The sequence below is a fragment of the Pseudophryne corroboree genome, chromosome 9 (assembly GCF_028390025.1).
Source record: "Pseudophryne corroboree isolate aPseCor3 chromosome 9, aPseCor3.hap2, whole genome shotgun sequence".
In the NCBI taxonomy this organism is placed as follows: domain Eukaryota; kingdom Metazoa; phylum Chordata; class Amphibia; order Anura; family Myobatrachidae; genus Pseudophryne; species Pseudophryne corroboree.
Window position 1 is genome coordinate 249,293,594 of NC_086452.1, and position 24,601 is coordinate 249,318,194.

The 24,601-nt window shown below is 46.8% G+C and overlaps 1 protein-coding gene across 2 annotated transcripts in view; it reads right to left on the reverse strand.

Annotated features, from left to right (window-relative positions):
• The window catches only part of IVNS1ABP (influenza virus NS1A binding protein), a 332,957-nt gene that overhangs the window by 257,203 nt on the left and 51,153 nt on the right, over positions 1–24,601 (reverse strand). For both annotated transcript variants that reach the window (XM_063940197.1, XM_063940196.1), the window contains 3 exons: positions 19,793–19,916; positions 18,311–18,480; positions 46–121 (listed from right to left, as the gene is read on the reverse strand). In XM_063940197.1, the coding sequence (XP_063796267.1) occupies positions 46–121; positions 18,311–18,480; positions 19,793–19,903 (357 nt within the window). In that variant the 5' untranslated portion in view covers positions 19,904–19,916. The remainder of the gene's footprint in view (positions 1–45; positions 122–18,310; positions 18,481–19,792; positions 19,917–24,601) is intronic.

Consider the following 24,601-nt stretch of genomic DNA (forward strand, 5'->3'; position numbering starts at 1 on the left):
AAGCAACCACTTTGCAATATAGTAATTTATAAATTAAAGCCTTACCTGTCTTACACGATCTATTTTAAGTTTTTTTGCTGCAGAGTAGACATCTTTTACTAGCTCAGTCTCAGCTTTAAGTCTGAAAAAAATAATAATTTGCAAATGCTATTTAGTCTTCATTTTAGCCACGTGTTTAACCGGTATCAGCATGAAATACCTACAATCATAATCCCGGCAAAGGCAAAATACTGACAAGGTCACAATACCGACATTTAAAATACCGGCAAGGTCAAAAATAGGATTTTAAATTAGCTACCGGTAAATCCTTTTCTCGTAGTCCATATGGGATATTGGGGGAATCTAGTACGATGGGGTATATACGGGGTCCAAAGGAGCCAGTGCACTTTAATATTTCTTCAACTGGGTGTGCTGGCTCCTTCCCTCTATGCCCCCTCCCACAGGCAGTTAGATAAAAGTAAAATAGTGCCTGAAGGAGAAAGGACATACTTGAGAGAAGGAACAAACAATGAGTGGTGAGATTTACACACCACTAACATAAAAACGACCAGCAACGGCTATAACAAAACAGCAACAGCTAACCATAGAAAAGAGAACCAGCAGAAAAAAAGTCAATGCACTGAGGCTGGTGCCCAATATCCCTTATGAACTACGAGAAAAGTATTTACCGGTAGATAATTAAAATCCTATTTTCTCTAGCATCCATAAGGGATATTGGGGGAATCTAGTATGATTGAGACGTCCCAAAGCTTCCAGTACGGGCGAGATGTCTGCAGCACCGCCTGCCCAAACTGGGAATCCTCTTTGGCCAGGGTATCAAACCTGTAGAACTTCAAAAAGGTGTTCATCCCCAACCATAGTTGCAAGGCCGAGACTCCACGGGCAGCCGCCAAGGAAGACCCCACAGATCTTGTAGAGTGGGCCTTCAGAAACTGCGGAACAGGTAAGGCGGCCAACACATAGGCCTGTTGGATAGTAAGCCTAAGACAACGAGCAATGGACTGCTTAGAAGTAGGGCAACCCTTTTTCTGCACATCATATAGCACAAACAAGGAATCAGTCTGATTCGAGCCTCTCTTAACATAGATCTTCAAGGCTCACACAGCATCCAATGCCTCTTGAGGAGCAGAAGTGGCAGAACTGGACGGAACCACAATAGGTTGATTCAAGTGAAACTCAGACTACCTTCGTCAGGAACTGCTGCCTAGTACTGAGCTCTGCTTTGTCCCCATAAAGGACCAAAGCATTGACATAAGGCCCCCAATTCTGACACGCCTAGCAGAAGCCAGGACCAATAACCTCAGTCTTCCACGTGAGGTACTGGTCTTCTACCAATGACAGAGGTTCAAACTAGGAGGACTGTAGAAATTCCAACACTACAATCCACTCCCAGTGTGCCGTGGGCGGCGCAAAAGGAGGTTGAATGTGAAGCACCCTTTGCAAGAAGATCTGAACTTCTAGCAATACTGCAACTTTCTTCTGGAAGAAAATGGAGAGCTGAAATCTGGACCTTAAATGGAACCCAGACGCAAGCCTTTATCCACACCAGCCTACAAGAAACGGGGGAAAAGCCCCAAGTAAAACTCTGCTGTCGGATACGTGCAGTTTTCTCACCAAGAAACATCTCTCCAGATATGATAGTGTTTTGACATCACAGGTTTCCTGGCCTGCACCTTGGAAGCAATAACCTTTTTGGAAAGGCCCTTGTGAGCTAGGATGTTCCGTTCAACCTCCATGCCATCAAACGAAGCCGCCATAAGTCCTGGTTGATGAGCAGTCCTTGTGGAAGAAGATCTCTTCTCAGTGGCAGAAGCCAGGGGTTTTCAATGGACATATCAAGAAGATCCGTGTGCCAAGACCTCCAAGGTCAATCCAGGGCAATCAGAATTTGCCTTGATTCCTGATGCGCTTGAGCACCCGTGGGAACAATGTAATCAGAGGAAACCGGTAGACCAGCTGGTAAGGCCAAGGCGATGTCACTGCATCTACTGCTCTCACCTGAGGGTCCCTCGTTCGTTAAGCAATACCAACAAAGCTTCTTGTTCAGTCGACAGGCCATCATGTCTATTTGTGGGCAGCCCCACCAGTTGATCTGCTGAAACAACTGATGGTGAAGCCCCCACGTCCCCAGGTGGAGATAGTGATGACTCAGGAAGTACGCTTCCCGATTGTCTACCCCCGGAATAAAGATTGCAGAAATTGCTCTTAATTTCTCTTCTGCCCAGAGGAGTATCTTTGACACATCTCGACAGGCCCTGCATTTTGTCCCTCCTTGTAGATTGATGTACGCCACTGCTGTGGCGTTGTCCAACTGTACCTGGATCGTGTGATCCCTGAGCAGAGGGGGGGCCTGAAGCAGAGCATTGTAGATCGCCCAAAGCTCCAGAATGTTGATCGGAAGGAGGGCTTTGTGGGCTGACCACCTGCCCTGGAACTGAGCCCCTAGGGTGACAGCTCCCATCCTGTAAGGCTCGCATCCGTTATAAAGAAGGAGGATCCAATCCTGAAAGCTGAAACTTCCAGTAGGTGGGTGGACTGCAGCCACCACAGGAGAGAAATCTTGACCTGAGGTGACAGCCAAATTATCCGGTGCATCTGAAGATGTGGTCAGGACCACTTGATCAGGAGAACCAATTAAAAAGTCCTGGCATGGAACCCTCTCCATACTGGATCGCCTCTTACGAGGCAACCATTTTCCCCAACAATCTTATGTAAAGATGGATGGACACCACAGTGGGCCGGAGAACCATGCGGACCATCTCCTGAAGTGTTCTCGCTTTGTCCTCTAGGAGTAAAACTTTCTGGGCCACAGTATCCAGCAACATTCCCAGGAACAGGAGCCGCTGAGTTGGCTGCAGGTAGGACTTCTGTAAATTGAGGATGCACCCATGGTGTGACAGAAGCTGGATAGTGCGGTCTTTATGGAGCAATAAAAGCTTTCTGGTTCTTGCTTTTATCAGGAGATCGTCCAGGTAAGGGATAACATTGACTCCCTGGACCCGGAGTTGGATCACCTCCGCCATCACCTTCGTGAGCACCCTCGGAGCTGTGGACAGGCCGAAGGGTAGCGCCTGGAACTGGTAGTGATCGTTCAGCAGGGCAAACCTCAGGTAAGCCTGATGAGGTGGCCAAATCAGGATATGGAGATAGGAGAGTCTTTGATATCCAGGAAGACCAGGAACTCCTGTTCCTCCAGGCCCACAATCACTGCTCGCAAGGATTCCATCTTGAACCTGAAAACCTTCAGGTAAGGGTTCAAGGATTTTAAATTCAAAATGGGCCTTACCAAACCGCCCCGTTTCAGTACCACGAAAAGGTTGGAGTAGTAACCCTTTCCCTGTTGTTGCAGCGGCACTGGACCAACTTTAGGACGGCCTGTTGCAGCGTAACACGCGAATCCTCCAAAACTAATAAGCTTAATTTCAAAAAAATTGTTGGGGAGGAGCACTGGCGAACTCCAGCTTGTAGCCCTGAGAAACGAGGTCCTTGACGCAGGTATCCTGGCAGGAATTTTCCCAGATGCGGCTGCCAAACTCCTACCTCGAGATCCCCTCGGGGTGGGTGTGCAAAGTCATGCTGAGGCTTTAGTGGAAGCAGTACCGGTGCTCTCCTGAGAACTGGCGATCACGTGTTTTCTTGTCTTACCTCTGGTACCTCTAGCCACATTGGGAGGCACCTCTGGCCCTAGATCTAAACCTGTTAGACCGAAAGGACTGGGTAGACAACCCCGGGTAGGAACTAGGCGTTCCTACCCAGGGTTGTCTACCCAGTCCTTTCGGTCCCCAGAGGAGAAAAAAAACGTGGATTTCCCTGCAGTAACTTTAGAAGTCCACGTATCCAGTTCCACCCTGAAAAGCCATTCCCCCGAAAAGGGAAGAGACTCAATACTGCGCTTAGATTCTGCATACGCTATTTACTGACGCAACCACAAAGCCCTGCACACCGACACTGCCATAGCAGTGGTTGTAGCATTAATATTGCCCATCTCCTTGACAGAGTCACACAGGACACGTGTGGTGTCCTGAATGTGCTTCAGGAGAGTCACTGTAGTGACCAGGGGCATATACCCCGAGAGGCCCTCCTGAATCTGAGCAGCTCAGGTATGAATGGCATGAGTCATCCAGCAACCTGCTATGACCGGTCTTTGAGACATACCTGTTTCTGTGTAGATAGACTTTAGTGTAGTCTCTATCTTCCCATCTCCAGGGTCCTTCATGGTGAAGGAGCAGAGACCGGCAGCACCGCCTTCTTGGACAGGCGCAACACTGAAACGTCCACAGCCGGGGGGTAATTCCCTGAATTTTCTGCCTTCAGAAGCAAATGGGAAAGTGTAAAAAACGTTTTGGTATGTATCATTTGGATTTTTCCAGGCTAACTTAAATAGGTCATCTAACTCTGCAGAATCAGGGAAAGTGACAATGGGCTTGTTCTGTGTGAAGAAAAACAACTGCTGTGTTGCAGCGTCCTCTAGAGGGAGTTTTAACATGCCCCGTATAGCCAAAATGAGGGGTTCAATACCCTGCAGAAGGGGAATTCCCAGTAATAGGTTCCAAATCCTCTTCCTCCTCTGAAAGTTTTAATGGCACCTTGCTAGGAAGGCTCTTGACCCCCCCTTCCCCAAGTCCCTTCACTGAGCTGTGAGGACTGACTACATTGTTCACATGAGTCTGGTGTGACATACTATAATTGATGTTTTCAGTAACACTTACATACACAGAGACCAGTTGTAGCTGAGAGAGAGAGAGAGAGAGAGAGAGAGAGAGAGAGAGAGAGAGAGAGAGAGAGAGAGAGAGAGAGAGAGAGAGAGAGAGAGAGAGAGAGAGAGAGAGAGAGAGAGAGAGAGAGAGAGAGAGAGAGAGAAATGGAAAAAGAAAAAACAGAATCAGCACACCCAAACTAAACAGCCAGTGAGGCTGCAAGCTGATATACCACGGTGAAACACCAGTGTTTTGTCTTTTTCCGGACACAGATTAGTGTACAAAAGTGGCTCTGCCCCTTTACTGCACCCCCGTACCAGTTTTCCTGTGTATCTTGAGTGGAGGAACTGTGTGCGCCTGTTGCTGCAGCTGTAAGCAGAGGAAGGCGCCAAAACAAACATCGCTGGTCCTGCTGAGGAAGCTCCGCCCCCTGTAATGGCGCCAGAGTTTCAGCTATATTTATACTGGCAAAAGTCTCCCCTTGAGTATAAAATGCTAGGTTTTACCCACCGCTGCCAGTGGACACAGGAGGGCTATAGCGGGTCCCCCCCAGGCGGGTCCCGCATGCCACAACCGCTTTCTGCCACACTATGATCCAGGGGACCGCCCCTAGCGGTGCCCCCCGTTTGTACTCGCCACTGATGTCACCTTCAGACTATCGCTAGGAGTGTGCGGCATGCTGCGATTGTGATCGCAAAGTTGCAGTGCCCTGCTGTACAACAACCTCTCAGGACAGTGGTACTGCAGCGGGGAAGCGGCTCGGACACCTCGCAAGGCCGGTGACCGTCAACTCCTTAACTCCCACGGTGCAGGTATGCCATTTCCCAAACAGCATACCGAAAACAAAGATTTAAAGACAAAAGTGTAGAAGTGTAAAAAAAAAAAAAAAAAAAAAGTGCCCTCGGGAGAGGAATCACACTGCAAGTGTGATTCCTCTCCCGAGGGCACTTTTTTTTTTTTTTTTTTTTTTTTTACTGCCTGTGGGAGGGGGCATAGAGGGGAGGAGCCAGCACACCCAGTTGAAGAAAATAGGATTTTAATACCTACCGGTAAATCCTTTTCTCTTAGTCCATAGAGGATGCTGGGGACACCATTAGAACCATGGGGTATAGACTGGATTCGCAGGAGACATGGGCACTTTAAGACTTTCAAGGGTGTGAACTGGCTCCTCCCTCTATGCCCCTCCTCCAGACTCGTTATAGGAACTGTGCCCAGGGAGACGGACATTTCGAGGAAAGGATTTATTAGCGCACACCTCAACCATGCCGCAGAACACGGCATTCCACAGAACACAGGCCTGTCAACAGGCTGACAATAACGTAACACAACATGTGTAACCATAACTATTAACTGCAGATACAGTACGCACCAGGACGGGCACCCAGCATCCTCTACGGACTAAGAGAAAAGGATTTACCGGTAGGAATTAAAATCCTATTTTCTCATACGTGCTAGAGGATGCTGGGGACACCATTAGAACCATGGTGTTATACCAAAGCTCAAGAACGGGCGGGAGAGTGCGGACGACTCTGCAGCACCGATTGACCGAACTTAAGGTCTTCATCGGCCAAGGTGTCAAACTTGTAGAACTTTGCAAAAGTGTTTGACCCCGACCAAGTAGCTGCTCGGCAAAGTTGCAATGCCGAGACCCCCCCGGGCAGCCGCCCAGGATGAGCCCACCTACCTAGTGGAATGGGCCTTCACTGATTCTGGTAATGGCAATCAAGCCGTGGAATGGGCCTGCTGAATCGTGTTACAGATACAGCGTGCAATGGTCTGCTTGGAAGCAGGACACCCAACCTTGTTGGGAGCATACAGGACAAACAGAGCCTGTCTTCCTAATCTGAGCCGTTCTGGCGACATAAATCTTCAAAGCTCTGACCACATCCAGAGATTTTGACTCAGCGAAGGCATCAGTAGCCACAGGCACCACAATAGGTTGGTTTATGTAGAAAGAGGAAACCACCTTCGCTAAAAATTGCTGACGTGTCCTCAACTCAGCTCTATCTTCATGGAAGATCAAATAAGGGCTCTTGTGAGACAAGGCCGCTAACTCAGACACCCGCCTTGCAGATGCCAAGGCCAATTGGATGACCACTTTCCAAGTGAGGCATTTTAACTCCACCTTCCGCAAAGGTTCAAACCAACGTGATTGAAGTTACTGCAATACCACATTAAGGTCCCATGGTGCCACAGGAGGCACAAATGGAGGTTGGATGTGCAACACTCCTTTCACGAAAGTCTGAACTTCTGGAAGGGAGGCCAATTGTTTATGAAAGAAAATTGATAAGGCTGAAATCTGAACCTTGATTGAGCCCGATTTTAGGCCCGCATCCACACCTGCTTGTAGAAAATGGAGAAAACGCCCTAGGCGAAACTCTTCCATAGGAGCTCCCTTGGCTTCACACCAAAAGACATATTTTCTCCAAATACGGTGGTAATGTTTAGCCGTTACCCCTTTTCTGGCCTGAATAAGCGTGGAAATGACTTCACTGGGAATACCCTTACTGGCTAGGATTTTGCGTTCAACCGCCATGCCGTCAAACGCAGGCGCGGTAAGTCCTGATACACGCACGGCCCCTGTCGTAACAGGTCCTCTCGCAGAGGAAGAGGCCAGGGATCTCCTATGAGTAATTCCTGAAGATCTGGATAGCAGGCCCTCCTCGGCCAGTCTGGGACAATGACAATCGCCTGGATCTTTGTTCTTCTTATGATCTTTAGAACTTTCGTAATTGGAGGAAGTGGAGGGAATACATACACCGACTGAAACACCAACGGTGTCACCAGTGCATCCACCGCTATTGCTTGAGGGTCCCTTGACCTGGAACAATATCTCTGAAGCTTCTTGTTGAGACGAGATGCCATCATGTCTACTTGAGGAACTCCCCAACGACTTGTCACCTCTGCGAAGACTTCTTGGTGGAGTCCCCACTCTCCTGGATGGAGTTCATGTCTGCTGAGGAAGTCTGCTTCCCAGTTGTCCACTCCTGGAATGAATATCGCTGACACAGAGCGCTTGTATGTTTTTCCGCCCAGTGGAAAATCCTTGAGGCTTCTGCCATTGCCGCTCTGCTTTTCGTTCCGCCCTGACGGTTTATGTACACTACTGCAGTTACTTTGTCCTACTGGATCAGTACAGGCAGATCTCGAAGAAGATGTTCCGCTTGTAGGAGGCCGTTGTAAATGTCCCTTAACACCAGAACATTTATGTGGAGACAAGATTCCTGACTTGACCATTTTCCTTGGAAGCTTTCTCCCATTGTGACTGTCCCCCAGCCTCGGAGGCTTGCATCCGTGGTCACCAGGATCCAGTCCTGTATCCTGAACCTGCGCCCCTCTAGGAGGTGAGAGCTGTGCAGCCACCACAGGAGTGATATCCTGGCCTTGCACCAGAGGATAATCCTGTCGTCCATGTGTAGATAGGACCCGGATCACTTGTCCAACAGGTCCCACTGGAACACTCTGGCATGGAACCTGCCAAACTGAATGGCCTCGTAGGCAGCAACCATCTTCCCCAGCAACCGAATGCATTGATTGACACTCTTACTGGTTTCAGAATTTGTTTGACCAGACTCTGAAGTTCCAGAGCCTTTTCCACAGGAAGAAAGACTCTGTAGTTCTATGTAAAATATCATTCCCAAGAACGACAGCCGCATCGTCAGTATCAACTGATTTTGGCAAGCTTAGGAGCCAACCATGTTGTTGAAGAACTGATATGGAGATTGCAACGTTTTGAACCAACTGGTCCCTGGATCTCGCCTTTAAATCGGGAGATCGTCCAAGTATGGGATAATTGTGACTCATTGCTTGCGCAGGAGAACCATCATCTCCGCCATCACTTTGGTGAAAATCCTCAGAGCCGTGGATAGACCAAACGGCAACGTTTGAAAATAAGATTTTACTTACCGATAAATCTATTTCTCGTAGTCCGTAGTGGATGCTGGGACTCCGTAAGGACCATGGGGATATAGTGGCTCCGCAGGAGACAGGGCACAATAATAAAAGCTTTAGGATCAGGTGGTGTGCACTGGCTCCTCCCCCTATGACCCTCCTCCAAGCCTCAGTTAGGATACTGTGCCCGGACGAGCGTGCATAATAAGGAAGGATATTGAATCCCGGGTAAGACTCATACCAGCCACACCAATCACACAGTACAACCTGTGATCTGAACCCAGTTAACAGTATGATAACAACGAAGGAGCCTCTGAAAAGACGGCTCACAACAAGAATAACCCGATTTTTGTAACAATAACTATGTACAAGTATTGCAGACAATCCGCACTTGGGATGGGCGCCCAGCATCCACTACGGACTACGAGAAATAGATTTATCGGTAAGTAAAATCTTATTTTCTCTGACGTCCTAGTGGATGCTGGGACTCCGTAAGGACCATGGGGATTATACCAAAGCTCCCAAACGGGCGGGAGAGTGCGGATGACCCTGCAGCACCGAATGAGAGAACTCCATGTCCTCCTCAGCCAGGGTATCAAATTTGTAGAATTTAGCAAACGTGTTTGCCCCTGACCAAGTAACTGCTCGGCAAAGTTGTAAAGCCGAGACCCCTCGGGCAGTCGCCCAAGATGAGCCCCCTTCCTTTTGGAATGGGCTTTTACAGATTTTGGCTGTGGCAGGCCTGCCACAGAATGTGTAAACTGAATAGTATTACAAATCCAGCGAGCAATCGTCTGCTTAGAAGCAGGAGCACCCAGGCTAAACAGCGAGTCAGATTTTCTGACTCCAGCCGTCCTGGAAACATATTTTTCAGGGCCCTGACAACGTCAAGTAACTTGGAGTCCTCCAAGTCCCTAGTACCCGCAGGTACCACAATAGGTTGGTTCATGTGAAAAACAGAAAACACCTTAAGGAGAAATTGAGGACGAGTCCTCAATTCTGCCCTGTCAGAATGAAAAATTAAGTAAGGGCTTTATATATGATAAAGCCGCCAATTCTGACACACGCCTGGCTGAAGCCAGGGCTAATAAAATATCTCACATGGAAGGTGACGATGCTAAGTCCACAGTGGTGAGTGGTTCAAACCAATGTGACTTTAGGAAACTCAAAACAACATTGAGATCCCAAGGTGCCACTGGGGCACAAAAGGAGGCTGTATATGCAGTACCCCTTTTACAAACATCTGAACGTCAGGCACTAAAACCAGTTCTTTCTGGAAGAAATTCGACAGGGCCGAAATTTGAACCTTAATGGACCCTAATTTTAGGCCCATAGACAGTCCTGTTTTCAGGAAATGTAGGAAACGACCCAGTTGGAATTCCTCTGTAGGGGCCTTCTTGGCCTCACACCACGCAACATATCTTCACCAAATGCGGTGAAAATGTTTTGCGGTTACATCCTTCCTGTCTTCGACCAGGGTAGGGATGACTTCATCTGAAATGCCCTTTCAGGATCGGGCGTTCAACCGCCATGCCGTCAAACGCGGCCGCGGTAAGTCTTGGAACAGACAAGGCCCCTGCTGGAGCAGGTCCTTTCTTAAAGGTAGAGGCCACGGGTCTTCCGTGAACATCTCTTGAAGTTTCGGGTACCAAGTCCTTCTTGGCCAATCCGGAACCACGAGTATCGTTCTTACTCATCTCCCTCTTATGATTCTCAGTACTTTTGGTATGAGAGGCATAGGAGGGAACACATACTCTGACTGGTACACCCACAGTGTTACCAGAGCGTCCACCGCTATTGCCTGAGGGTCCCTTGACCTGGCGCAATATCTGTCTAGTTTTTTGTTCAGGCGGGACGCCATCATGTCCACCTTTGGTTTTTCCCAACGGTTTACAATCATGTGGAAGACTTCCCGATGAAGTCCCCACTCTCCCGGGTAGAGGTCATGCCTGCTGAGGAAGTCTGCTTCCCAGTTTTCCACTCCCGGAATGAACACTGCTGAGTGTTATCACATGATTTTTCGCCCAGCGAAGAATCCTTGTAGTTTCTGCCATTTCCCTCCTGCTTCTTGTGCCGCCCTGTCTGTTTACGTGGGCGACTGCCGTGATGTTGTCCCACTGGATCAATACCGGCTGACCTTGAAGCAGAGGTCTTGCTAAGCTTAGAGCATTGTAAATTGCCCTTAGCTCCAGTATATTTATGTGGAGAGAAGTCTCCAGACTTGATCACACTCTCTGGAAATTTTTTCCTTGTGTGACTGCTCCCCAGCCACTCAGGCTGGCATCCGTGGTCACCAGGACCCAGTCCTGAATGCTGAATCTGCGGCCCTTTCATAGATGAGCACTCTGTAGCCACCGCAGAAGAAACACCCTTGTCCTTGGAGACAGGGTTATCCGCTGATGCATCTGAAGATGCGATCCGGACCATTTGTCCAGCAGATCCCACGGAAAGGTTCTTGCGTGAAATCTACCGAATGGGATCGCTTTGTAAGAAACCACCATTTTTCACAGGATCCTTGTGCAATGATGCACTGATACTTTTCCTGGTTTTAGGAGGTTCCTGACTAGCTCGGATAACTCCCTGGCTTTCTTCTCCGGGAGAAAACATCCTTTTCTGGACTGTGTCCAGAATCATCCCTAGGAACAGTAGACGTGTCGTCGGAAAAAACTGCGATTTTGGAATATTTAGAATCCACTCGTGCTGTCGTAGAACTACTTAAGATAGTGCTACTCCGACCTCCAACTGTTCTCTGGACCTTGCCCTTATCAGGAAAGCGTCCATATTTCTTTTAAGAAGAATCATCATTTCGGCCATTACCTTGGTAAAGACCCGGGGTGCCGTGGACAATCCAAACGGCAGCGTCTGAACTGATAGTGACAGTTCTGTACCACGAACCTGAGGTACCCTTGGTGAGAAGGCAAATTTGGACATGTAGCTAAGCGTCCCTGATATCCAGTGACACCATATCGTCCCCTTCTTCCTGGTTCGCTATCACTACTCTGAGTGACTCCATCTTGATTTGAACGCTTGTATGTAAGTGTTCAAATATTTCAGATCTCACCGAGCCGTCTGGCTTCAGTACCACAATATAGTGTGGAATAATACCCCTTCCCTTGTTGTAGAAGGGGTACTTTGATTATCACCTGCTGGGAATACAGCCTGTGAATTGTTCCCAATACTGCCTCCCTGTCGGAGGGAGACGTTGGTAAAGCAGACTTCAGGAACTTGTGAGGGGGAGACGTCTCGAATTTCCAATGTACACCTGGGATACTACGTGTAGGATCCAGGAGTCCACTTGTGAGTGAGCCCCCTGCGTGCTGAAACTCTTGAGATGACCCCCTACCGCACCTGAGTCCGCTTGTACGGCCCCAGCGTCATGCTGCGGACTTGGCAGAAGCTGTGGAGGGCTTCTGTTCCTGGGAATGGGCTGCCTGCTGCAGTCTTCTTCCCTTTCCTCTACCCCTGGGCAGATATGACTGGCCCTTTTGCCCGCCTGCCCTTATGGGGACGAAAGGACTGAGACTGAAAAGACTGTCCTTTTCTGCTGAGATGTGACTTGGGGTAACAAAAGGTGGATTTTTCAGCTGTTGCCATGGCCACCAGGTCCGATGGACCGCCCCTTTATACGGCAATACTTCCATGTGCCGTCTGGAATCTGCATCACCTGACCACTGTCGTGTCTTCGTCTGGCAGATATGGACATCACATTTACTCTTGATGCCAGAATGCAAATATCCCTCTGCGCATCTCGCATATATAGAAATGCATCTATAGTCAATAAAATCTTGTCCCTGTCAAGGGTATCAATATTTTCAGTCAGGAAATCCGACCAAGCCCCCTCAGCACTGCACATCCAGGCTGAGGCGATTGCTGGTCGTAGTATAACACCAGTATGTGTGTATATACTTTTAGGATATTTTTCAGCTTCCTATCAGCTGGCTCCTTGAGGGCTGCCGTATCTGGAGACGGTAACGCCCCTTGTTTTTATAAGCGTGTGAGCGCCTTATCCACCCTAAGGTGTGTTTCCCAACTCGCCCTAACTTCTGGCGGGAAAGGGTATACCGCCAATAATTTTCTATCGGAGGAAACCCACGTATCATCACACACTTCATTTAATTTATCTGATTCAGGAAAAACTACAAGTAGTTTATTCACACCCTACATAATACCCTTATTTGTGGTACTTGTAGTATCAGAAATATGTAACACCTCCTTCATTGCCCTTAACATGAAACGTGTGGCCCTAAAGGAAAATACGTTTGTTTCTTCACCGTCGACACTGGAGTCAGTGTCCGTGTCTGTGTCGACCGACTGAGGTAAATGGGCGTTTTTACAAGCCCCTGACGGTGTCTGAGACGCCTGGACAGGTACTAATTTGTTTGCCGGCCGTCTCATGTCGTCAACCGACCTTGCAGCGTGTTGACATTATCACGCAATTCCTAAATAAGCCATCCATTCCAGTGTCGACTCCCTAGAGAGTGACATCACCAATACAGGCAATTTGCTCCGCCTCCTCACCAACATCGTCCTCCTACATGTCGACACACACGTACCGACACACATCACACACACAGGGAATGCTCTGATAGAGGACAGGACCCCACTAGCCCTTTGGGGAGACAGAGGGAGAGTTTGCCAGCACACACCAAAAACGCTATAATTATACAGGGACAACCCCTTATACAAGTGTTTTCCCTTATAGCATTTTTATATATGTAATCATATCGCCAAATAAGTGCCCCCCCTCTCTGTTTTAACCCCGTTTCTGTAGTGCAGTGCAGGGGAGAGCCTGGGAGCCTTCCTCACAGCAGAGCTGAGCAGGAAAATGGCGCCGTGTGCTGAGGAGAATAGGCCCCGCCCCCTTTTCGGCGGGCTCTTCTCCCGGAGTTTGTGAGATCTGGCAGGGGTTAAATACATCCATATAGCCTCAAGGGCTATATGTGATGTATTTTAGCCATAAAAAGGTATTATACATTGCTGCCCAGGGCGCCCCCCCCAGCGCCCTGCACCCTCAGTGACAGTTGGTGACTGTTGGTGAAGTGTGCTGACAACAATGGCGCACAGCTGCAGTGCTGTGCGCTACCTTATGAAGACTGAAAGTCTTCTGCCGCCTGTTTCTGGACCTCTGGACCTCTTCAACTTCGGCATCTGCAAGGGGGGTCGGCGGCACGGCTCCGGGACCGGACTCCATGGCTGGGCCTGTGTTCGATCCCTCTGGAGCTAATGGTGTCCAGTAGCCTAAGAAGCAAATCCATCCTGCACGCAGGTGAGTTTACTTCTCTCCCCTAAGTCCCTCGTAGCAGTGAGCCTGTTGCCAGCAGGACTCACTGAAAATAAAAAACCTAACTTAAACTTTTATTCTAAGCAGCTCAGGAGAGCCACCTAGATTGCACCCTTCTCGTCGGGCACAAAAATCTAACTGAGGCTTGGAGGAGGGTCATAGGGGGGAGGAGCCAGTGCACACCACCTGATCCTAAAGCTTTTATTATTGTGCCCTGTCTCCTGCGGAGCCACTATATCACCATGGTCCTTACGGAGTCCCAGCATCCACTAGGACGTCAGAGAAATTGGTAATGACAATCCTGAATTGCAAATCTCAGGTAAGCCTGATGCGGGGGATAAATGGGAACATGTAAGTAGGCATCTTTTATGTCCACCGACACCATGAAATCCCCTTCCTCCAGACTGGAGATCACTGTTCGGAGAGATTCCATCTTGAATTTGAATCTGCTTAGGTAGAAATTCAGAGATTTCAGGTTTAGGATTGGTCTGACCGAGCCGTCCGGCTTCAGGACCACAAACAAGCTCGAATAAAAACCTTCCCCCTGTTGTGACTGGGGAACCTTGACGATAACTTTATTTTGACACAATTTTTGTATTGCGTCGCAAACTACCTCCCTGTAGGGAAGAGAAGCTGGTAAGGCCGATTTGAAAAAACGGCGAGGGGGGGGGGGCGTCTTGAAACTCCAGCTTGTACCCTTGGGATACTATTTGTAAAATCCAAGGGTCCAGGTTCGAACGAACCCAACACTGACTGAAGAGTTTGACGGGCCCCCACCAGTGCGGACTCCCGCATAGGAGCCCCAACGTCATGCGGTGGAATTGGCAGAAGCCTGGGAGGACTTCTGCCTTGTCAGGCTCCCAGGAGCAGGAGAAAGTTTACCTCTTCCTCTAGTAGCAAGGAAGGAAGAACTCCGGCCCTTTCTGTATTTATTGGGCCGAAAGGACTGCATCTGATAATGTTGCATTTTCTTTTGTTGTGGAGGAACACAAGGTAAAAATGATGACTTACCCGCGGCAGCCGTAGATACCAAATCATAAAGGCCTTCTCCAAATAAGGCCTTACCTTTATATGGTAGAGATTCCATACTTTTCTTGTAGTCAGCATCAGCATTCCATTGGTGAATCCACAACGCACGCCTAGCTGAAACCGCCATGGCATTGGCTTTTGATCCCAAAAGACCAATATCTCTCGCAGCTTCCTTAAGGTATGATGCAGCGTCCTTGATATAACCCAGCATCAAGAGGATACTATCCCTATCTAGGGTATCTATATCAGATGACAAGTTATCTGCCCACTTTTCGATAGCACTACTTACCCATGCAGACGCAATGACAGGTCGGAGTAGTGTACCTGTGGTCACATAAAATGGACTTCAATGTAGTTTCCTGTTTACGATCCGCAGGATCCTTCAGGGACGCTGCGTCAGGTGACGGGAGAGCCACCTTTTTAGACAACCTAGACAAGGCCTTGTCCACAAGTGGGGGGTGACTCCCACTTTTTCTTATCCGTCGAGGGAAACTGATAAGCTGCCATAATTCTTTTGGGAATCTGAAACTTGATGTCAGGACCTTCCCAAACTTTTTCAAAAAGCGTGTTCAGTTCATGAGAGGGAGGAAACGTTATCTCAGGTTTCCTTTCTTTATACATACAGACCCTTTTATCAGGGATAGCCGGGTCCTCAGTTATATTTAATACCTGTTTAATCGCCACAATCATGTACTGAATGCTTCTTGCCAATTTTGGGTCTATCCTGGAATCGCTATAGTAGACACTAGAATCAGTGTCCGTGTCAGTGTCTGCCACTTGGGCCAACGTACGTTTTTGTGACCCTGAGGGGACCTGACTTTGGAATAACATATCTTCCACAGATTTTTTCCATGCCTGGGTCTGCGACTCAGACTTATCTAGCCTCTTACTAATAAGAGCCACATTATCATTCAAGGCGTTTAACACATTCACCCAATCAGGTGTCGGCGGTGCAGACAGGGTCACCCCCGCAGCCGTCTGTGTCCCCAATACAGCCTCCTCTTGGGAATAGCCTTCAGCCCCAGACATCGACACTCGTGCACCAAACACCCACAGACACACCGGGCATATAGAGGACAGACCCACAGTAAAGTCTGTCAGAGAGACACAGAGGGCATTTGCCAGCTCAAACCCTGCGCTGAAAAAATGGTCAGAAAATGGTCAACACAATGCCTCAGACCTATAGCGCTTTTATCACATATACATTGCACCAATCATATGCCTCCCCCCTCCGTTTTACACCCCAAGTACTTGTCAGTGTGTGTGGAGGACCCAGCGTCTCTGCAGCCTGAGGAGAGGAAATGGCGCCGTGAGGGAGAAGCTCTACCCCCTTAATGGCATGCTTCTGTCCCGCTTTCTAGATGTTTATACTGGCGGGGGATGGGACAGTGCCCCACTAATGTCCCCTCTTGCCAGTGTGTTAAATGAGGTAGTTTTTAGCTGCCCAAGGCGCGGCGCCGCACCCCCCCCCCCCCCTTGCCCGGCACCCTGCAGTGCTGTGAGTGCTACTTTGGAGCACAGCGCCTGCCTGCTGCGCGGTACCTCATGAAAACGCTGTCTCTGAAGTGAAGTCTTCATTTCTTCGGTTGCTCACCCGTCTTCTGACTTCTAGCTCTGTAAGGGGGTGACGGCAGGCTGTGGGAGCGAGCATCTGAGTGTACCCAGCGATCAAACCCTCAGGAGCTAATGGTGTCCTGTAGCCAGAAGCAGAGCCCTTGAACTCACTGGAAGTGGGTCATACTTCTCTCCCCTATGTCCCACGAAGCAGGGAGACTGTTGCCAGTAGCCTCCCTGAAAATAAAAAACCTAACAAAAAAAAGTCTTCACAGAGAAACTCAGTAGAGCTCCCCTCTCCCTGGGCACAATTCTAAAACTGGAGTCTGGAGGAGGGGCATAGAGGGAGGAGCCGGTTCACACTCTTTGAAAGTCTTAAAGTGCCCATGTCTCCTGCGGATCCAGTCTATACCCCATGGTTCTAATGGTGTCCCCAGCATCCTCTAGGACGTATGAGAAATGTAAAGTGCACCAGCTCCTTTAGACCCCGTCTATACCCCATCGTACTAGATTCCCCCCAATATCCCTTATGGATGCTAGAGAAATACAGACATGTAAAATGTTGACAAGAGTTTAATTTTGTTGGTGTGTATGTCGACACAGGTCAACATGGACACCGTATAAGTGTGCCGCCTGCGCTCGCCATGCTTCGGGCACTGTTCTTCGCTGCGCTCAGCACACTATAATATCCCACCTCCAGGTCCACTGGGATAGAAATTAACAAGTCTGTTACAATGATAAAAAAAATCATGAAAAACCGGTTGACTTTTTGACCCGTCAACATTTTAAATGTCGGTATTATGACCATGTCAGGATTTTGACCGTCGGTCAATGGTTGTCGGTATTTTGTCAGTTGGTATTTTAATTGTAGGTAAATAGACTGCATCCAGTTTAAACCTGTATATTCAGACAGACAATAAACCTGCCTATCTACACTGAACCAAGTACATCTTACATATTTGTTTAGCTATTCAAAAGCATCCAATTTATATTTGGACACTATTCGCCCATCAATCCTCCCTATTGTATTTTTATTTTTCCACTTATTTTTTTAGAATATCCCTGAAACCAGATGTCTTTTCAAAAATAACGTACGTACATATATATATATATATATATATATATATATATATATATATATATATATATATATATATATATATATATGGGGTGACGACCTCAAAAAGTGCCATTCCATGTGATGGAATGGGACATATGGGTTTTAGTAAGTCCCATTCTACGAATAAGGTTCAATAATGAATGTAATAATTGTTGGGGAGAAAAAAAAAAACCCACACACATTACAGTGTACTTGTGACAGAACAGCACTCAGAAAAACCTTCCAAAAGGTAACATAACATTAAAGTTCTGTGAAAGCAGACCAGGCTGGGCTCTGATTTTAACTGTGCAGGGTAAGCAGACCCAATGGTTTAATACATTAATCTAAATATTTTTGCATTTGTGGTTAGTAAAAGGGACATGAGCAATTTAATTGTCTTATGTAGCATGAATAAGTCACAGTTAAATTATATATTAATAGTAAATGCACTAAAAGTAGGCGTACAAGACATTTATATTGAGTCATAACAAAACTTTAAAAAAAACTTCCTCTTAAAATACTGCTATTCACGTGCCATTGTTTCCAATAGTAGCTAGTTTCATTAGGATTAGTATTTACAGAAATACTAGTGCTGCCACATCTCTTCCCCAGAATGAATCACTAATGTTTTTACACTACTTTTGCCTTGAATAAAGCAGTGATTTAAAATGTTTCTACTTTCTATGAAATGGCCCAAAGACCAAACACGTCATCAGTTATTACATTTCTACTCCACAATCAATACTGCTGCATACTTACTGTGACGTATATGCATAATTTAATAAGACTTCCATTGCCTCTGGATTCAAATCATCAAATTTAACATGAGAAATTCCATGTGACTCGCTGTCATTGTTGAAAATTTCAAACAAGAAGGGGCTGCAACAGGCAAGCACTGCTCTATGTGCCAGCATCTCATGGCCACAAACCTTAAAGGGAAAGACAAACCTTACGATTAATCTAGTTAGGTGGCTTTAATAAATACACTTTACACTTTCAAACATACAATGTATGACATTTCCACAATAAAGGGCTACATAAAGAAAGTGAAACATTTATCTTTGCTGGCTAAACGGTCCAGTATTTTTTTGTTAATCAAGTTTTTTTTTTATACTACAGGTTGAGTATCCCATATCCAAATATTCCGAAATACGGAATATTCCGAAATACGGACTTTTTTGAGTGAGACTGAGAAAGTGAAACCTTTGTTTTCTGATGGCTCAATGTACACAAACTTTGTTTAATACACAAAGTTATTAAAAATATTGTATTAAATGACCTTCAGGCTGTGTGTATAAGGTGTATATGAAACATAAATGAATTGTGTGAATGTACACACACTTTGTTTAATGCACAAAGTTATTAAAAATATTGGCTAAAATGACCTTCAGGCTGTGTGTATAAGGTGTATATGAAACATAAATGCATTCTGTGCTTATATTTAGGTCCCATCACCATGATATCTCACTATGGTATGCAATTATTCCAAAATACGGAAAAATCCGATATCCAAAATACCTCTGGTCCCAAGCATTTTGGATAAGGGAGACTCAACCTGTAATAGTGCAGATTGCCAGACATACAAAAGAAACCTTGACATTCACCATGAGGCACACAAACTATTTTTATGACTTGAAAATATCAAATACAGTAGTGATGTGTAGCCTTATCTATGTTATGGTCCATATACAGCGACTGCCTTCTTGTAGCGATATAGTCAAACACACACACTCATGTTAGACAGAACTGCCTCACCTAATCAAAACAGATACTGAATCCTCATTCATGCCAAAATATTTTCAGAGGTGCAAAGCACATGCCTTATTTGGCTATGTATTCAAAACTGTTGGTTTAAAATCTACCAATCATCTACACACAGTGGTTAGTAACCAGATTTGACAGAATTGTATTTACAGTGAAGGGTTTTGGGTCTCACTTTAGTCCACCACAATAGCTTAACACACCGAGAAAACTACAGCCGATAAGATAAAATGAAAAACAAACACTGTTATACCGAATTCATCAGGTCAAGGGAACCTTAAGCATCAAACTGTCCTAAACCAGAGCGCACGCTTTTCCCACGCTGCCTGTTTGAGAAACAATGACGAGGAGAATTGGGAAGAGGAAAGCTTAATGCAGCATGGGACTGTTAGATCAAGGAAGGGACCCTTGTGGATGTGCCAAACAGGCCTTACAGGTGCATTGAGCATTTACTGGTGTGCACAAATGATAAGAAAATACCTGGAGTTTGACATCACAAAATTGGCCACTTTTTCGCAAGGCGTTTAGTTTGGCCACAGATGACTCTATAAACTGTTCATCCTCAAAACTGAGATAACCGTTTGGAACCATTTTTTTTATGTAGCTGTAAAAGAAGAATTGCCATTATTTTCAATAGAACTCCAAAAATAAAATGGTTACAGATTAACAATACTTGCAAGCAATATGTGAACATGGAAGTCTCTGTATTTGTAAGCAACTTAGGAACACTTTAATAAAGCTGGTATAAATCTACTTGGCATGCATACAGTTAGTTCAAGAAGCACAGCATTAACTTCCAGGAAAAAAATGTGTGTGTAGTTTCAATATGTGATAGCGCTAAAATATATTAAATTAAAAGAATACATTAAATCCCCTTCCAGACATAATTACCCAGCTTCAACCTGGCTCTGACCCGACACACAAAGTATGACTTGAAGCCTGTGTTACCCCTTTCTCAAATGGGTTATTCCCGCGTTGTCACCCTTTATACCGGACCTGAGTTTTCCCGGCATTTAGTTGGCGCTTATAGATGATCTCAATCTTCATTGCTACTGTCCCCGGCTAACCAATCTCTTTTAGACATTACCCAGGTCACACATTTCAGACCTATGCCCGTGCAGTCTACGCTGGTTGCAAGTCCTGATAAAAACCCTAAAAGCAAGAAGGGTCGACCCTTCTGGACCCAGGTCAGTGGGCATTCTGAAAATGTTTTGCTACCTTCCTTTCAACAGAGTATGATTAACAATACATGGAATGCTTAGTACCAATCTTAACTATCCAGGGGATATGCCAGCGATGGGCACCCACCTACAGGCTGTCCGAGCTTTCACCCGTAGCTCCCAATTTCTTCCTGCTTTATTGTAAGATTTATTATATCTCGTCACACCAGTTCTATTACAGCTTATGAACTTACTACTGACATTATGAGACAACCTTTTAAAGGTTAGGAGGACTATTTTAAAGTATCCCATATCCAAAATTCTGAATACGCAAACATATTCCAAATTACAGAACTTCTGTTGAGCGAGACAGACATTTGCTTTCTGAGTGTTTAATGCCCATAATTAGTAAAATATTGTATAAAATTACTTTTAGGCTACATGTACATGATAAAAATGCATTCTATGTTTAGACTTTGTGCCATCCCCAAGATCTCGCTATAGTATGCAAATATTAGAAAATACGGAAAAATCTGACATCCAAAATACCTCTAGTTCAAAGCATATTTGACATGGGAGACACAACCTGTGCCAAGTATGGGATTCTGGAGCTGTAATACATATTGGGTTCGATTCAATTCGGCAACTTATGAATAGCGTCGGGAATTAGCTCCCGCCGCTATTCAATTCAGCTCCAGTTAAGTCAGCGATGGCCCGTTCTCGCCGACTAAACAGGTTGAATTGTCGGGAGAACGAGCATTCTCAGACTTAACTCCCCGGCGCGAGGCTGATTCCCGACAGAATCAGCCTCGCGCCGGCCGCGAGGCAGCACTTTTGTCGGGTTTCTTCTCTCATCCCCCGGGGATGAGAGAAGGATTCCCGACAATTGCGGGTAACTAGCAGCTGAATTGAATAGCGTCGGGAGCCAATTCCCGGCGCTATTCATAAGTTGCCGAATTGAATCGACCCCATTGTCCCCGAAATTTTAAACCCCCCCCATAAAATAAGAATTTACTTACCGATAATTCTATTTCTCGGAGTCCGTAGTGGATGCTGGGGTTCCTGAAAGGACCATGGGGAATAGCGGCTCCGCAGGAGACAGGGCACAAAAGTAAAGCTTTTACAGGTCAGGTGGTGTGTACTGGCTCCTCCCCCTATGACCCTCCTCCAGACTCCAGTTAGGTACTGTGCCCGGACGAGCGTACACAATAAGGGAGGATTTTGAATCCCGGGTAAGACTCATACCAGCCACACCAATCACACCGTACAACTTGTGATCTAAACCCAGTTAACAGTATGATAACAGAGGAGCCTCTGAAAGATGGCTTCCTAAACAATAACCCGAATTAGTTAACAATAACTATGTACAAGTATTGCAGATAATCCGCACTTGGGATGGGCGCCCAGCATCCACTACGGACTCCGAGAAATAGAATTATCGGTAAGTAAATTCTTATTTTCTCTATCGTCCTAAGTGGATGCTGGGGTTCCTGAAAGGACCATGGGGATTATACCAAAGCTCCCAAACGGGCGGGAGAGTGCGGATGACTCTGCAGCACCGAATGAGAGAACTCCAGGTCCTCCTTTGCCAGGGTATCAAATTTGTAAAAATTTACAAACGTGTTCTCCCCTGACCACGTAGCTGCTCGGCAGAGTTGTAATGCCGAGACCCCTCGGGCAGCCGCCCAAGATGAGCCCACCTTCCTTGCGGAATGGGCCTTAACAGATTTAGGCTGTGGCAGGCCTGCCACAGAATGTACAAGTTGAATTTTGTTACAAATCCAACGAGCAATCGACTGCTTAGAAGCAGGTGCACCCAACTTGTTGGGTGCATACAGTATAAACAGCGAGTCAGATTTTCTGACTCCAGCCGTCCTTTAAATGTATATTTTTAAGGCTCTGACAACGTCCAACAACTTGGAGTCCTTCAAGTCGTCTGTAGCCGCAGGCACTACAATAGGCTGGTTCAGGTGAAACGCTGATACCACCTTAGGGAGAAAATGCGGACGCGTCCGCAGCTCTGCCCTATGTCGAATGGAAAATTAAATAAGGGCTTTTATAAAACAAAGCCGCCAGTTCAGATACTCTCCCGGCCGAAGCCAGGGCCAGTAACATAGTCACTTTCCATGTGAGATATTTCAAATCCACCTTCTTTAGTGGTTCAAACCAATTTGATTTGAGGAAATCTAAAACTACATTTAGATCCCACGGTGCCACCTTAGGCACCACAGGAGGCTGTATATGCAGTACTCCTTTGATAAAAATCTGGACCTCAGGGACTGAGGCCAATTCTTTTTGGAAGAATATTGATAGGGCCGAAATTTGAACCTTAATAGATCCCAATTTGAGACCCATAGACAATCCTGATTGCAGGAAATGTAGGAAAACGACCCAGTTGAAATTCCTCCATCGGAGCACTCCGCTGCTCGCACCACGCAACATATTTTCGCCAAATACGGCGATAATGCTTCGCGGTGACTTCCTTCCTTGCCTTTATCAAGGTAGGAATGACTTCTTCTGGAATGCCTTTTCCTTTTAGGATCTGGCATTCAAACGCCATGCCGTCAAACGCAGCCGCGGTAAGTCTTGAAAAAGACAAGTACCCTGCTGAAGCAGGTCCCTTCTCAGAAGTAGAGGCCACGGATCGTCCGTGACCATCTCTTGAAGTTCCGGGTACCAAGTCCTTCTTGGCCAATCCGGAGCCACTAGTCTTACTCCACTTTGCCGTATAATCCTCAATACCTTTGGTATGAGAGGCAGAGGAGGAAACACATATACCGACTGGTACACCCAAGGTGTTACCAGCGCGTCCACAGCTATTGCCTGCGGATCTCTTGACCTGGCGCAATACCTGTCCAGTGTTTTGTTGAGGCGAGACGCCATCATGTCCACCATTGGTTTTACCCAACGGTTTAATAGCATGTGGAAAACTTCTGGATGAAGTCTCCACTCTCCCGGGTGAAGGTCGTGTCTGCTGAGGAAGTCTGCTTCCCAGTTGTCCACGCCCGGGATGAATACTGCTGACAGTGCTATCACGTGATTCTCCGCCCAGCGAAGGATCCTGGCAGCTTCTGCCATTGCCCTCCTGCTTCTTGTGCCGCCCTGTCTGTTTACATGGGCGACTGCCGTGATGTTGTCCGACTGGATCAACACCGGTCTTCCTTGAAGCAGAGGTTCTGCCTGGCTTAGAGCATTGTAGATTGCTCTTAGTTCCAGAATGCTTATGTGAAGAGACTTTTTCAGGCTCGACCACACTCCCTGGAAGTTTCTTCCCTGTGTGACTGCTCCCCAGCCTCTCAGGCTGGCATCCGTGGTCACCAGGATCCAATCCTGCATGCCGAATCTGCGGCCCTCCAATAGATGAGCCTCCTGCAACCACCACAGAAGGGATACCCTTGTCCTCGGCGACAGGGTTATCCGCAGGTGCATCTGAAGATGCGACCCTGACCATTTGTCCAACAGATCCCTTTGCATGGAATCTGCCGAAAGGGATTGCTTCGTAAGAAGCTACCATTTTTTCCCAGGACTCTTGTGCATTGATGTACAGACACCTTTCCTGGTTTTAGGAGGTTCCTGACCAGGTCAGATAACTCCTTGGCTTTTTCTTCGGGAAGAAAAACCTTTTCTGAACTGTGTCCAGAATCATCCCCAGGAACAGCAGACGAGTTGTCGGCATTAATTGGGATTTTGGAATATTCAGAATCCATCCGTGCTGCTTTAGCACCTCTTGAGATAGTGCTAAACCCATCTCTAGCTGTTCTCTGGACCTTGCCCTTATTAGGAGATCGTCCAAGTATGGGATAATTAATACGCCTTTTCTTCGAAGAAGAAATATTATCTCGGCCATTACCTTTGTAAAGACCCGAGGTGCCGTGGAAAAACCAAACGGCAGCGTCTGAAACTGATAGTGACAGTTTTGTACAACGAACCTGAGGTACCCCTGGTGTGAGGGGTAATTGGAACGTGGAGATACGCATCCTTGATGTCCAAGAATACCATAAAGTCCCCTTCTTCCAGGTTCGCTATCACTGCTCTGAGTGACTCCATCTTGAACTTGAACTTCTTTATGTACAGGTTCAAGGACTTCAGATTTAGAATAGGCCTTACCGAGCCATCCGGCTTCGGTACC